General features: G+C 41.9%; 1 protein-coding gene across 1 annotated transcript in view; it reads right to left on the bottom strand.

Annotated features, from left to right (window-relative positions):
* Positions 1–1,329: 1,329 nt before the first annotated feature.
* The window catches only part of Elp5 (Elongator complex protein 5), a 34,225-nt gene continuing 19,242 nt past the window's right edge, over positions 1,330–16,312 (bottom strand). The window contains exons 4-6 of the mRNA XM_068364637.1: positions 15,678–15,844; positions 9,877–10,061; positions 1,330–1,507 (exon numbers count right to left, since the gene is read on the bottom strand). Of these exons, the coding sequence (XP_068220738.1) occupies positions 1,417–1,507; positions 9,877–10,061; positions 15,678–15,844 (443 nt within the window). The 3' untranslated portion in view covers positions 1,330–1,416. The remainder of the gene's footprint in view (positions 1,508–9,876; positions 10,062–15,677; positions 15,845–16,312) is intronic.

Genomic DNA, 16,312 nt, shown 5'->3' with positions numbered 1-16,312 from the left:
CGACATGAAGGTTCCGCACAGCCTTCCTTCGAGTCCAGGGCAAGTACGCATGGTCGCAGAAGTCAACACACACACTAATAAAAGAAAAAACACAAAAAAAACATTAATGGCAGTCCAAATAGGCAAAGGATGAAGAACGGCAATGACAGTACACCATCCGAGCCAAAAGCAAAGTCAGCTAAATCCCCAGTGTGTGAGCGGTAGCAAGCTACCCCCTCTACCCCTGCTAACTAGCAGAATGGGTAGTTAACCCTCGCTAAAATTTTAATGGTTCGTCCTTTTAGCTTCATTAAAAGTAATAACCTCCAATAAATAGGGTAGGTTTGTATTCCAGTTACGGAACAAAATGATTTAGAACAAAGCGATGTTGTAAGAATTCTTGGATTGCATTGTATACTGCAGTAAATCTTTCAACTTTGGCAAATTTTCCCATAGCCACTCACTACCATTTTTAGGTATGCTGTGGAGTGCGAGTCGACCACTTGCAAACAATAGAGATTTAATAATTGTAGTGGGTCTGTTACTGGGAAGGAACACATATCACAGGATTTCACTTTTCTCTGGTATGTTTTTAAAGTAACCAGCAATTATGAATAGCTGACTAAAAGAAAAACAACAATGCCCACAATTGTATGCATAGCAAAGCCAAGGCACAATGAAAACCTTAATTCACAAAAATGAACTAAATAGCTTTCCTCTTCCTACCCGAGGGAAATTAACCAAGCCAAACTAGATATAACAAGTCTAAACATCTGTACAGTATCTGAATAACTAAGAAACAGAGAAACATGTGGCTGCTCAAAGCAAACATTAAACTTGAAACCAAAAACAGCAAAACTACAGCACTCGCCAAAAGGGCCAAATAATCAATGCTAATTACACTCAGTTTAACTTAGATGATTGAATATTATGGATAATTCATCGAAATAAGCTTGAACTGCTCAGGTTTGGGGAACAGGCAAAATGTCTGATCAGTATGGCACATATTTGCGATTACTATTGTTTGCTGTGCAGGCAACCAAGCTAGATTCTTCTACCACTGAAGTGTATCTAGAAAAGGACCTGACACATCTGAAGGTAATACTAAAGTAATGGGTTTTTCTTTCAAAACCAATCCATTTTCTACTTATGGTAATGGCACTTCCCTAAATACTGTAAAGCCGAAAACAAAATAAAGCTCTGCAGAAAAAACTTGTTCTGAAATAAGTAAATAATCTGAAACTAATTCCCCGAGGCCTATATTTACAATATTTTGATATTACGGAAATGGTGGAAAATGTTGCTACTTTATTGTAGAATAGTTTTCTACAAGGTTTTATGATTTAGAAATTCCAATGAAATTCTTTATTTCATATACTTTGTGCATAAGAATAGAGAAGGATTTAATCACAAACAAAAGAAAATTAAATAGTTATCCTATATATCAAGATCATCATCGGGATCCTCTTCATCCCAATCATCAACATCATCTGGAGTGTATAGGATTTGGCCTCCTGACGACTGAACCCTGAAATAGAAAACTGAGTTATTATTCTAATTTCTATGGCAATATAATATGTTATCTTTAAGTTGGTCATGTCAAGGTCCACTGCTATCAAGGCTACTATTGCAAAAATAGAAATGAAAAACTTCTAGCTTACTCTTTGTATAAAGATCAATTGGAGCTTATCTGAACTCTTTTAAAGGATTTGTTGGATGATGTAAAATAGGAATAAAAATTAGGTATGTTTTATGGTTGGTATATTTTTTTCACCATTTTTCACTGTATTTTTTATCACTAATGAAATACATATTTTGCAGGCAGAATATTTGTTGCCTAATACCTTTGATTCATGTTTTTTTTTATTATATCTACAAATTGCTCCAGTATTAATGGGTCAATTTCAGTATCTTACAACAGATAGTCACGCTTTTGGAATTCGATTACTACACATTGAAATTTGCTGAATTTAGTTCTCAACAAAATTGATGAAGAAACACAGTCTTGGGATTTGCCGTTTTATTTGGTATTCAGAGGACTTACTAGAACTTCTATAAGCCAAGATGCACTAAAGATATGTCTCTCCTGGCTGTAAACTAAGCAAAGCATGGGCCTTATCCAGTGCACTTTCTGCTAAAACTCACAGTAAACATTTATGTTTCTCCATTTTCAGGTACAGTATATTTTTAATGCATACGAGGCACCCTAAATCCTAAGATGATTAGTGATAAAAGCCAACCAACAAGAAAAATATTTATAAATTCTACAAGAAGTAGAGTGTGGATATACACCCGGTTTAGCCTTAAACCGGTTGCAATAACCACCCTTTCCCTAAGAAGTACAAATTTCCTTCACATTCATAACAAACAGCAACTGCCAACATTCATTTACTGTGTGAAAGAGAAAAAGATAAAAACTTTTGGTTAGAGCGCAACAGTATGTTCATACTTATTGCAGTCGAAAACAAAAGTAAAGAGCTTTCAACAGTTGGGGTGGCAGGGCTGCTCGCTCAAACTCAGGACCTGTCATTACCTCAACTCCTTGACGAATTCAACAGCCATTCCAGCTCATGAGGACATGCTTCCTATTTTAAAGGGCAAAAGATTTGTATAAAAGTAGGAACAAACTTTCTTTTAACAAAATAACCGGTAGGGATGAAGACCAGTAGTTCTTAGATTATTAGATATACTTAAAAAAAATGTCAAAACTGCAGGAACAAGGCATTTACAGCACTTGCAGTAAGGGGTGGAAAATACTCCACAGTAAGTATCATAAATATCAAAGAAATTGGGAGAATTATGCCGAAATCTTCATTGTACAATAATTATTTTTTAAATATTTAACTTAGCCGGTGAATATATAATAGCTGCAACTCTGTTGCTCGACAGACAAAAAACAGTAAAAACTCGCCAGCGATCGCTATACAGGTTGCGGGTGTGCCCACCAGCGCCAACTGTCGGCCAGATACCACTCTCTCGATGTAAACAAAGACTCAATTTCTTCTCTGTCGACGTGTCGACAAGACGTACTTTACTCGCTGTTGATCCTGGAGTTTTTTCACATCATATTTGGTGAAGTACTTTAATTTGGTTTGAGCTTTCGCAGTACAGGTGTTTTTCTTCAAATAAATCCTTGAACTCTTTTTTGGATCGGATTAATTGTTGATGACTTAGATCGTTTTTTGGAATTTTCCCTTGACTAATTCAAAATGGCAGACCTTTCACAAGTTCCCAAGTTCAGAAAATGTAATGCTAGGGACTGTCATAGGCGTCTTCCAAAGGCTTCTCTCGACCCTCACACTGTTTGTTCCAATTGTCGGGGTAAAACCTGTCAATTGGAAGATCGGTGTGAGGAATGCGTGGGCCTTTCGGAATTCGATTTTATCGAATTTGAGAAATATACACGCAGACTAGAGAGAGATAGGGTAAGGAGAAGTTCTTCTAGGTCGGTAGATTTTTCCTCTCCACATGCCCCTGAACCTATTCCTTCCCCTGTAGTGGTTGTTCCTAACCCCCCTCCTAGCACTCAGGAACCGTCGATGGCAGACATGATGCGTGCTATTCATGCCTTGGGGGAGAGAGTTGAGGCCCTAGCAAGTGACCGGAATCAACTCATGGCGGACGTAAAGGAACTAAAGTGCCAAAGTGCCGCGGCGGAAAGTGTTAAAGTGCCTAGTGTTTCTCAAAGTGTTGTGAACAGTGTTGCGCTTGAGGGTTCGTCTGTTCGTGCCTGTCGTCCTCCTAGTCCGGGACCTCTTGCAAGCTCCCAAGCCCAGGGGAGAAGCAATGTCGTACGACTCATGGGTTCGAGAGGCCTTGATCAGCGAACAGACGTTCCCTCTATGGTATCAGGCGTATCTCCCCAAGATCGCCCCTACCAACGTAAGACGAGAGAGCCCATTTTTACCTCGTTGTCCGAAGGTGTTTCTCGTAAGAAACCTTGGACCAAGGTCTCACGACCTTTGAAACGTAAGTCGGTCCCTTCAGGACAAGTCCAACGTCCCGGTTGTAGCCACTGGGACAGTTCGGACTCGTTGCCGTCATCGGATGACTGCTCGCCGCCTAAGAGAGGCAAAGTTGTGCCGCCTCAGTCGCTCACCCCGTCTGTTGCCGCACCTGCTTCCGTATACCCTAAATGGGTGTTACTGCAGGACATGCAGTCCAAGCTTGCGTCCTTGATGGAGGACTTCAATGCGGAGAAGGTTGCCGCACCTTCTGGCCAACAACCATCCAAGCGGTCTGTTGTGCGTCCTGTTGACGTTGAGGTAGCTTTCTCGCGTCAACCAGTTGGGGTAATGCCTCCACCGATGCGACCCAGTGTGGGTTTCCAGCCGCACGTTGACGTTAGGCAACGCACGGAGGTGGTTGTTGACGTTCAGGACGTTCATCAACCATCAGAGGTGACTTGTTTTGACGCGGTGCGTCAACCTCCGCAACCCGGTATGGTGTTGACTGCACAACCCAGACGGTCTAAACAGTCTCGGGTGGACGCTGTGCGTCCTCGCGCACCTATGGTTGTTGACAGTTCCCAGACTGTTCAGCAGTTCCATGACGCTGCGTCCGGCTCCGTCACGCATGCACCAGTGCGACCGGACTCGGCGAGTCAAACGTTGCCCACTCCTTTGCCGTTTTCTCATCAGTTATCGGATGAGGAACTGTCAGATGAGGACGTTGCTGAACCACAAGAGGATCAACCTTCAGAACTTGATGAGCCTAAGGCAACTCAACCATCCTTGGACTTTAGAAAAGTCATGGCTGTGTTTAAGGAGTTGTTCCCTGACCACTTTGTTTCTGTGGCTCCTCGTTCGCCGCCGTCAGAGTTTGTATTAGGCGTTCCTGCTTCCGTGCCTGCCTTTACTAAACTCGTTCTCTCTCGCTCATCCAAGAGAGCTTTGCGGCTGTTGGGCGATTGGTTAGAGACCAAGAAGAGTTTAGGGAAGACAGCATTTGCCTTCCCCCCATCTAAACTCTCGTCTAGATCGAGCGTCTGGTATGCCACGGGAGAAGTTCTCGGCTTGGGAGTTCCTGCCTCTGCCCAGGGCGACTTCTCAAGTCTTGTAGACTCTCCCCGCCGCCTTGCCATGAGACGCTCGAAGATTTGTTGGTCACCATCGGACCTGGACCACCTTCTTAAAGGTATATTTAGGGCTTTCGAGGTCTTTAACTTCCTAGACTGGTGTTTAGGAGCCCTGAGTAGGAAAATCTCTTCTCCGGACAAGGATGTTTCCTTACTCATTATGTCCTCCATGGACAAGGCCGTCCGTGATGGGTCCAACGAACTTGCTGCTTCATTTACGTCCGGAGTCCTGAAGAAACGAGAGTCTCTATGTTCTTTCCTGTCTGCTGGAGTGACGCCATGCCAAAGATCTGAGTTACTCTTTGCGCCCTTGTCCAAGTGCCTATTTCCTGAAGTCTTGATTAAGGAAATTGCCTTGTCGTTAGTACAGAAGGACACCCACGATCTAGTTGCATCCTCGGCTCGCAAAGCTCCCCCTTTGCCTACTTTGTCTGCTAGACCGAGGATAGACACTCCAGCGTCTCGATTTATCCCGCCCTTTCGTGGCAGAGCCTCCAGCAGAGGAGGTGCTCGTGCCGAAGGGAAGCGAGGGAAGAGGAAAGGATCCAAGTCCTCTAAGGGCAGAGTCTGACTGCCCGCAACTTCAGACAGCAGTAGGAGCCAGACTCAAGAACTTCTGGCAAGCCTGGGAGAAGAGAGGCGCAGATCAACAATCTGTGAAGTTACTCAGAGAGGGGTACAAAATCCCTTTTGTACGCAAACCCCCTCTAGCGACGTCCCCCATCGATCTCTCTCCCAGGTACAGAGAGGAAGAAAAGAGACAAGCCCTGAAACTGGAAGTGTCTCTTTTGCTAGAGAAGGGAGCGGTGGTCAAAGTCTCGGACCTTCAATCACCGGGATTTTACAACCATCTCTTCCTAGTATCAAAGAAGACAGGAGGTTGGAGACCGGTGCTAGACGTCAGTGCTCTGAATGTCTTTGTCACAAAGACAAAGTTTTCCATGGAAACCACAAAGTCAGTCTTAGCAGCGGTCAGAAAGGAAGACTGGATGGTCTCTCTAGACCTAAGGGACGCCTACTTCCACATCCCCATTCACTCAGACTCCCAACCCTTTCTGAGATTCATCTTCGAAGATGTGGTTTACCAGTTTCGGGCCCTGTGCTTTGGCCTAAGCACAGCTCCTCTCGTGTTTACGAGGCTGATGAGGAATGTGGCGAAATTCCTCCACTTATCGGACATCCGAGCCTCCCTTTATTTGGACGACTGGCTTCTCAGAGCCTCTTCCAGTCGTCGCTGTCTGAAGGATCTCAATTGGACTCTAGATCTGACCAAGGAATTGGGACTCCTAGTCAATTTGGAAAAGTCGCAGCTGGTCCCATCCCAAACTATTCTGTATTTAGGGATGGAGATTCACAGTCAAGCTTTTCGGGCTTTTCCGTCGGCCCCCAGAATAGATCAAGCCCTGCTCTCCATCCAGAAGATGCTGAAGAAAGAACGCTGCTCAGTCAGGCTGTGGATGAGTCTGGTAGGGACGCTGTCATCCCTGGAGCAATTTGTATCACTAGGAAGACTACACCTCCGTCCTCTTCAATTCCATCTGGCTTTTCACTGGAAAAAGGACAAGACGCTAGAGGCGGTCTCGATCCCGATTTCCGAAAAGATAAAGTCTTGTCTGACTTGGTGGAAGGACAATATCAGTCTAAGAGAGGGTCTTCCCCTGGCAGTTCAGATACCCAACCACGTTCTCTTCTCAGACGCATCGGACTTGGGCTGAGGCGCGACGCTGGACGGTCGGGAATGCTCAGGTCTGTGGAACTCGAGTCAGAGGAGCATGCATATCAACTGCAAGGAGCTTTTGGCGGTTCATCTGGCCTTGAGAAGCTTCGAGTATCTCCTTCGAGGCAAAGTGGTGGAAGTAAACTCGGACAACACCACGGCCTTGGCGTACATCTCCAAACAGGGAGGTACCCACTCACTGACGTTGTACGAGATCGCAAGGGACCTGCTCATCTGGTCAAAAGATCGAGGCATCTCCCTAGTAACGAGGTTCATCCAGGGCGACTTGAACGTCCTAGCAGATTGTCTCAGTCGAAAAGGGCAGGTAATTCCAACCGAATGGACCCTCCACAAGGATGTGTGCAAGAGACTTTGGGCGACTTGGGGTCAACCCACCATAGATCTCTTTGCAACCTCGCTGACCAAGAGGCTTCCAATCTATTGCTCTCCAGTCCCGGACCCAGCAGCAATACATATAGATGCCTTCCTCCTAGATTGGTCACATCTAGATCTTTACGCATTCCCACCATTCAAGATTGTCAACAAGGTACTGCAGAAGTTCGCCTCTCACGAAGGGACAAGGTTGACGTTAGTTGCTCCCCTCTGGCCCGCGAGAGAATGGTTCACCGAGGTACTTCGATGGTTAGTAGACGTTCCCAGAAGTCTTCCTCTAAGGGTAGACCTTCTACGTCAGCCACACGTAAAGAAGGTACACCAAAGCCTCCACGCTCTTCGTCTGACTGCCTTCAGACTATCGAAACTCTCGAGAGCTAGAGGCTTTTCGAAGGAGGCAGCCAGTGCGATTGCTAGAGCAAGGAGAGCGTCTACCATTAGAGTCTACCAATCGAAGTGGGAAGTCTTCCAAGACTGGTGCAAGTCAGTTTCTGTATCCTCGACCAGTACCTCTGTAGCTCAAATAGCTGATTTTCTCTTATACCAGAGAAAAGGACGATCCCTTTCAGCTCCAACTATCAAGGGCTACAGAAGCATGTTGGCATCGGTCTTCCGGCATAGAGGCTTAGATCTTTCCAACAATAAAGATCTTCAAGACCTCCTTAAGTCTTTCGAGACCACTAAGGAGCGTCGTTTGGCTACTCCTGGGTGGAATTTAGACGTGGTCCTAAGATTCCTCATGTCAGACAGGTTTGAGCCTTTACAGTCAGCCTCCCTGAAAGATCTCACTCTTAAGACTCTTTTCCTGGTATGCTTAGCCTCGGCTAAAAGAGTCAGTGAGATTCATGCCTTTAGCAAGAACATCGGATTTTCGTCAGAAAAAGCTACTTGTTCTCTGCAACTTGGTTTTCTAGCCAAAAATGAGCTACCTTCTCGTCCTTGGCCTAAATCTTTCGATATTCCCAGCTTATCGGAGATTGTAGGCAATGAACTAGAAAGAGTCTTATGCCCTGTTAGAGCTCTTAAGTTCTACTTAGCTCGTACTAAACCTTTACGAGGCCAATCTGAAGCTTTATGGTGTTCGGTTAAGAAACCATCCTTGCCAATGTCAAAGAATGCTTTGTCATACTTTATCAGATTGTTAATACGAGAAGCTCATTCACACCTGAGTGAGGAAGACCGATCTTTGCTTAAGGTTAAGACGCACGAGGTTAGAGCTGTAGCAACTTCCGTGGCCTTTAAGCAAAATAGATCTCTGCAAAGTATAATGGACGCAACCTATTGGAGAAGCAAGTCAGTGTTCGCGTCATTTTACTTGAAAGATGTCCAGTCTCTTTACGAGAACTGCTACACACTGGGACCATTCGTAGCAGCGAGTGCAGTAGTGGGTGAGGGCTCAACCACTACAATTCCCTAATTCCATATCCTTTTAATCTGTCTCTTGAAATGTTTTTATGTTGTTTTTATGGGTTGTCCGGAAGGCTAAGAAGCCTTTCGCATCCTGGTTGATTTGGCGGGTGGTCAAAGTCATTTCTTGAGAGCGCCCAGATTAGGGGTTTGATGAGGTCCTGTTGTATGGGTTGCAGCCCTTGATACTTCAGCTCCTGGGGGTCTGTCAGCATCCTAAGAGGATCGCGGGGCTCCGTAAGGAAGACGTACTTACAAGGCAGAGTAATCGTCTAAGTCGACTTCCTTACCAGGTACCTATTTATTTTGGTTTTGTTATATTGATAACTGTCAAAATGAAATATAAAAACTCTTAGCTTATACGATGTAAACATATTTAACTGGTCTCTACCCACCACCCTGGGTGTGAATCAGCTATTATATATTCACCGGCTAAGTTAAATATTTAAAAATGATATTTTAATTATAAAATAAATTTTTGAATATACTTACCCGGTGAATATATAAATTAAACGACCCTCCCTTCCTCCCCAATAGAGACGCAGTGGGATGAGAAGAAATTGAGTCTTTGTTTACATCGAGAGAGTGGTATCTGGCCGACAGTTGGCGCTGGTGGGCACACCCGCAACCTGTATAGCGATCGCTGGCGAGTTTTTACTGTTTTTTGTCTGTCGAGCAACAGAGTTGCAGCTATTATATATTCACCGGGTAAGTATATTCAAAAATTTATTTTATAATTAAAATATCATAATTATTGAAAAACTTTGGGGAAAATTGATTAAGAAGTGTAAGGATGACCAAAAAACAGCAACAAAGACAGCTACGAGTTCCTTGCTTGCTATACCCAAACATTAATTTAATCACCACTACTACCAAAAACGGTGCTGACAGTGGATTATCTGGATAGATAAGGATTCTTTCAATGTGTCTGAGTGTGTCTGAAGAGCTGCTGCATAATAAACTGATAGGGGTTGTGTCAAATAAATATTCATCACACATTCTTCCTGTCAATAACTCTTGCAGCTTAAACTAATAATTTTACTTTAGGGCACTACTACCACATAACTGTTTGTTCAAGCACCTGTGAACCCAAAACAAATTGTGCATATGTGACCACACAATGCAACCTGGTGGGGAAACTGGTACATAATCATAAGGAGAAATACATACACAAAAAATTATGGGCAAAGATTGGAATGAATTAATAAATATAGTTTATAATGTAAAATAAAAGAAAAAAATAGCAATTCTTATAAGTCCAAAATAAATCAAAACTATATGTTAGTATTCACAGTATGCATACCTGGTATGAGGTAGGAGTAACATGTTTTTCGATTTACGCTGATCTTCAGTTAACGTTAGATTGAAAGTAGTTTGTGCTGCTAAAATAGCATCAGCATCACTTGTTTCTTCTGGTTGATGTTTCACTATTTCTACAGTTCTGTTATCTTGTACTGTCAAGTCTGGACCTAGATTGAATTCTTCACACTGCAACATACATTAATATATCAGTTTAAGAACACAAATATTGTAAATACCAAAAATAATCACAAGTAGATTTCTTTCCTATTTTCCATGTACTGTAAAGTTATGGGATTGTTTTATTCCAGCAAAAGCTTGTTTATTACTTTAAAAACAAAGTCTAGAAATTAACATGTTGTAAGGTCTCATTTTTTGTTTAATGGAAGGTACTTGTAAAATAATTAATGCTGAACCAAAGCCCCCATAGAAATAAACCAGTTTTAATACACCAGTAGTTCTCTAAACTAATGGAGGTATGATCTACAACTTACTTTGTGCAGGCCACTTTTAACAATGCCAATCTTCTTAAAAGAAAACTACAGTATTTACAGATATATAAAAAAAATGATAACATGATATGTTCAAGTCCACTCAACTTTACTTTTTCAATTGTTTAAGAGATCTAGAAGAAAATAACTACAATTCTCATGGCAAGGGATAACAGGAACAACCTCCTAGCTAGGGAACCCACAAGGATTCATGCAGCATTCGGAATACAAAAAGTTAGGAGGCTGAACCAAGTACCTGGCCTGTGTTGGACCTAATATCTGGAATGCCTAATTTCAGCAACCTATGCATTACGTAGGGGGAACCACTTTAGTGACTACAAAATGATGGTTTATTTAGCATGCGAAATACATCGGGCTAATCTTTTCTGAAATGCTTTATGGAGATATTGTATTATTATTATTACTAGCCAAGCTACAACCCTATTAGGAAAATCATAATAATATAGGCCCTAAGGCTCCAATATGGAAAATAGCCCAGCAAGGAAAGGAAATAAAGAAACAGAACAGTATGCCTGAGTGTACCTTCAAACAAGAGAACTCTAACCCAAGACTTTGGAAGAACATGGTACAGAGGTTATGGCACTACTCAAGGCTAAAGAACAATGGTTTGATTTTGGAGTGTCCTTCTCCTAAAAGAACTGCTTATGATAGCTAAAGAGCCTCTTCTACTCTTACCAAGAGGAAAGTAGCCACTGACCAAGTGTAGTGCACTAGTTAACCCCTTGAGTGAAGAAGAATTTTTTTGGTTATCATAGTATTGTCAGGTGTATGAAGAAAGACGAGAATGTGTAAAGAATAGGCCACTATTTAGTGTATGTGTACGCAAAGAAAAATCGAGCCATAACCAGAGAGGGAGCCAATGTAGTACTACTGTATATGGCCAGTCAAAGGATCCAATAACTATATAGCAGTATTATCTCAAAGGAAAAATAGAAAATATTCACCAATCCTAAGTTTCATCTCCTGTCACCTATCCACTTGACTGATTTTAATTAACACTAACTGATGTTTTAATTAGCATGGTTGAGTACATATATGAAATTTATACCATAAAATTTCTAAAGTCATCCCGAACACAGATATGCCATTCTTAAGTTTCAACTCTGTGTCAAATATATTTAAGAATGGGTCAAAGATCACGTGTGAGTTGATTTTTTCTATACTATTTTTTAATAGTGGAGTACATAATTGAAACTAGCATCAAAGAGCATATCAAAGAGTATTTACCCAGTACAGATCTAAAGGACCTCATTAGCTCTGAAATACAAGATTCTGCAGTTAGGAGTTGTGAGGATGGGGTCAGTTTACTGGGCCCCTTTCCAGGTTATAGAGTTTGGACCTGGGGACGAACTAGACTCTGCAGAGGAGGAAGCTTTACTGCAGGATTCTTAAGTAGAGGCTTTGGTCTTTACGAAGAGGTATCTCTCGGGAGACCCCAATGACTACATTACTTTCCAGGTCAGATCCAATCCAGTGTTCCGCTAAGCAGGATATCAGTCTGCTTGCATCTGCCATGGACGTCTCAGTTATAGTAAAGATAGTCGAGGCTTTGATCCACTCCATCTACGGTCCGTCGCCTTCCCTTCCACTCCAGCCTGGTCCTTCAGTGTGGCTGGCCCTTAGGCTTACCAGCTTCCTCCTGTTTCTGTGGATCTGGATGGTTACTAGCTTTCTTCTGTTTCAAGCATTGAAGGTTCGGTGGTGGTGGGAGGAAAGCGGCGGAGGAAGCTTCTGCCATGGATGTAGATGAGTGACTTAGTGGGAAACCCTTGGTGATCCTGTGATGGATGTGCCTCTTAGCAGGAGTCAAATATTTCTTGCCATAAGTATAAAGAAATGCCATTCAATATCAAATTTGAGAACCTTTCAGAATTTTCAGAATGAAAACAAAAGTTCAAAGATCTGTCTCTCGGGGCATGTTCCCTACTAACCCCAAAAGAGGTTGTTCTGATGCCGTAGTCTTCCTTGAATACCTTAGCGGACATAGTCTTAGACGCTGGGGTTTTCTTCTTGACCTCAGTTTGTTTGATGCTTCTGTGGTTGGAATGACAGTGCCAGGCTAAATATTCCTTTTTAGTCCTAAAATGGTGAAATTGGCATCTGCATCAATGAGGGAGGTGCTGCTGAAAGGAGATTTATTTGGTCAAAAGAGAGTAGCCCCTTTTTGGGAGATATATCTGGATATGTTTGAGTAGAGCTAGAGGAATTTCTATATAGTGATCCTCTATGCAAATCTCTCTTCCTCCAGCCATAGTGGACAAAGCCAAAGACAAAGCAGAGGCAGTTGCCATTTCACTTTCTGAAATGGGAGGAAAGGTTTAAGGCCTTTCCAAAAAATACAAAGGTTTCATTTAAAAAAGCTGCAGACTATAAGAATCCTAAAAGTAGATTTTTTTCATTTTAGAATTTACATGAAACAAAAAACATTTTATGGTACAGTTATTTGGATTTTTCCTAGCTATACAACCACGAGTCTTTTAAAATATGAAATGTCTTCAGGGGAGCTAGAACAGCTGTTAAAATTGTTAAAAAGGTAGTTAAGGATAGGTAGTAAGGGCGGGTGAGAAGTCTGGCTCACCTGTTTGTCAAATTCCTCACATTTGACCTTCGGCTCTGTACTGAGAGGAGTGGTTGAGGTGGGATGTTTCACTAAAATGGACTCATGTTTGCATAGCTTGGAAAATACAAATTACTTTTATACTTTATTTGTTCTTACACGTATACAAACCTTTCATACTTGAAAAAGGCCCACTCAATTATTGGATGTTGCCTAGGACCAAATTGGTACTTTTTCCCTTTCCTGGAAATACCAGTCTCATTGGTCCCATGTGGGGCAAAGAAGATGAATTCAGACAGCTTCTATCATCCCATCATTGGGATGACTAGGTTTATACAGCCTGGCCAGTACTTGGTCGATGATGGGAGCTTTCTCCCTGGAAGGAGAGATGCAGTCTACACACAAATACCTGGCACATTATGGACAAAGGATAGGTATTCATTTCACTATCCTCTCCCTTATGAAGAAAGGAAGGGGAAAACTACTTTTTACAGATCCACTCTAATAAGAATAGTGCTCAGAAATGTAGCTTATCAGCATAAATGTCAGACCCAGTGTGTAATAGTACAAAAGCCTATCCCAAAGTAAGGGGAATGAAAGAAGTAGAAGAGCCAGTCCTTTTGCCCTTCCTCCGGGCATATTAAACATGTTACCGTAGACAAGATGAATCCTTGCCCCATAAGGTAGCTGGCCTGGCCACATAACGACTAGAAAAACCACCACAAGGCTAAGAACAAAGACAATACATCACTCGATTGATGCATTCAGGTGTCCAAAGACTCATGAGACAATGAGGGGACAGGGGCAGTCCTCTTCTAATCAAGCAAGAAAAATAGCAATGGGTGTTCACAATCAACCTTAAAGTGGCTTACATTGTGCGCACTCAGACGTGAAAAGGAACAAGGACTCATGAGCAGTGCAAAAGTGGTAGATGCAACATTAGGCTCACACTTCAGTAGACTGACCCTGAGGGTACTGGTCCCTACATGAACACCATTGCCTACTCCCAGGGGAGAAAAGTCGTCACTAGAGGCCTTCTTGTTAAAATTGCTCTTCTTGTTCTTCTTATGACAGTAAGAAAGTTTTGAACTGGTAGTGAAGGAGGAAGCATTGGAACTGGGAGAGGGGGAAGAAAAGTTGGAACTGGTAGAGGAGGAAGAGAGGTTGGAACTGGTAGAGGAGGAAGAAAGGTTGGAACTGGTAGAGGAGGAAGAAAGGTTGGAATTGGTAGAGGAGGAAGAAAGGTTGGAACTGGTAGAGGAGGAAGAAAGGTTAGAACTGGTAAAGGAGGAAGAAAGGTTAGAACTGGTAAAGGAGGAAGAAAGGTTGGAACTGGTAAAGGAGGAAGAAAGGTTGGAACTGGTAGAGGAGGATGAGAGGAGGATGAAGAGAAGCAAGCTTGCTTGCTTCTTCCTATTACTATAACAGACAAACCCTTCTTTAGCCCTTGACAAAGGTGCTCCCATAGAGGACACAACCACATGGGAATCCACCTCTGGAACCACAGAAAATTGGGTCACAGGCATATAATAGGCACTGGAAACTCTCACTGAAGGCACTGACATTGAGGGAGTCCTACCCAAAGCCATACCTTCCTTCAGACCACTCACAGTGTTCCTGAAATGCCCAAAGAGGGACACAGTCTTTAGGGAAACATCATCATTGGTAACAGATAAATCAGATACGTACCTGCAAATCTTGCAAATGCATAAGTGAGATTTCCTCACTGGGGGAGATTTTCACACCCAAAATACAGGAACCAAGTGCTGGGTGAAGGTCAAAGTCATCCTTCTCCTTACTCTTACTCTCCAAGGTCCAAGCCTAATGAGTAACCGAAAGAGATATAAAAGCTTGGGGGGAGAAAAATGAACCAAAAAGGTTCTATGACATTAACTGGAGGGTACTTCTGCCAAAGAATACTGGCAAACACTACTCAGTCTTTTACCTCTTCCTGCCAAACCTTTCAAGCAATGCAGGAGACCAATGCCTACACTTATCACAAGGCGAACATGGCATACAACAATTTCCCCTACAATAGGTAGAGATTAATTGGGGACAGACAGACTTGTCCATTAACTTCTCAAATGCCTTGCCTCTTTTACCAGAATACTTTTGCATATCCTTACATTCATCCATCAAAAAGTCCAACAGTAAGAGAAAGATTCAACAGTAAGGAGTGACGAAAGCAGCTGCGCATATTTATATTTGATACATCTAGACGAAAAAAATGACTTGACTGAGTCAGGCAAGTGTGTGAGTAGATCCCCATCATCCCGTCTCATTACCCAACTTCCTTGTTAATGATTTAACAGCCAAGCCAGCTTGCACTGGACAATACTCCAAATTAAAAGGAACAAAAGCTTGTATTCGCACAGGAAAAAGGTATGTTACATATTTCATGATTGAAGAAATGGGGCTAATAGTTTTATTCTTGGCACTTCAAACTTTCCCAAAATCTTATGATGTAATTAACTGCTGGAGTATCTAAATGGCATGTAGTTGACAGAATTGCAAAACAAATCCAAAGAACAATAAATTTAATATGATTCCAATCTAAAATTCCTGAAATTAATTGCTCCACACTGCTGAGAACTTTTTTTTATAATTTGCATGGGCATATAATGGTCTCCCTACACTAATAAATTTGAAGAAGCTATTCAGAGACATCTTTCACAATTCTATATACCTTTCATGCCTTTGGAACCTTGTTTGATAACAGTTTGAAAAAATACTTACACTCTGTAAAACTTTCCCAGAAGGCTTTTTTAAAACAATTCTACATTTATAAGGCACTGCAGCTTGAAGATGAATGGTAGCAGATGCTAAGTGGCAAAGAGCTGACATCACATTTTCCTGCACACAGTCTGAACTAGCATATACTATCAGTTGTTCTACATTTTCATCTGCAATAGGAAACTCTTCATGAATTGTAATTATTGTTCACCTCTTATTTCATTAAACTTAAGACTATAAAACAATTTTGGTACCTTAGAACACCTCAGCATAATAACTCATACAGTAATTTGACCTCTTTTCAGTCTTATTCACTTCAAACTCAGTAACTGGAATGAGATTAGACATTTACAGATCCTTACATTATTTAATTAATCTAGTCACTATCAGTTACTCCTAAAAAGAAACCTGGAAATTGAAATAAGGTAAATTTACTGTTCATAAAATTGCTTCCCTTATGTGACAAACTTTCCCATTTTAAGGCAGATGAAACATGAAAGATTTTAGAAGTAATTTGTACCTTTCTAACTATACAAATCTAAGTCCTTTAAAATAGGGAATATGTTTTCAGTTGGAACTGGAACAGCCACTGAATTCAATAGCTTGGTAGTAATGACAAGTGGAGAGCACAAATAAGA

Source organism: Palaemon carinicauda, chromosome 41 (genome assembly GCF_036898095.1).
Source record: "Palaemon carinicauda isolate YSFRI2023 chromosome 41, ASM3689809v2, whole genome shotgun sequence".
NCBI classification, from domain to species: domain Eukaryota; kingdom Metazoa; phylum Arthropoda; class Malacostraca; order Decapoda; family Palaemonidae; genus Palaemon; species Palaemon carinicauda.
The sequence above is the reverse complement of the archived record's forward strand: the minus strand, read 5'-3'. Positions and strand labels throughout refer to the sequence as shown.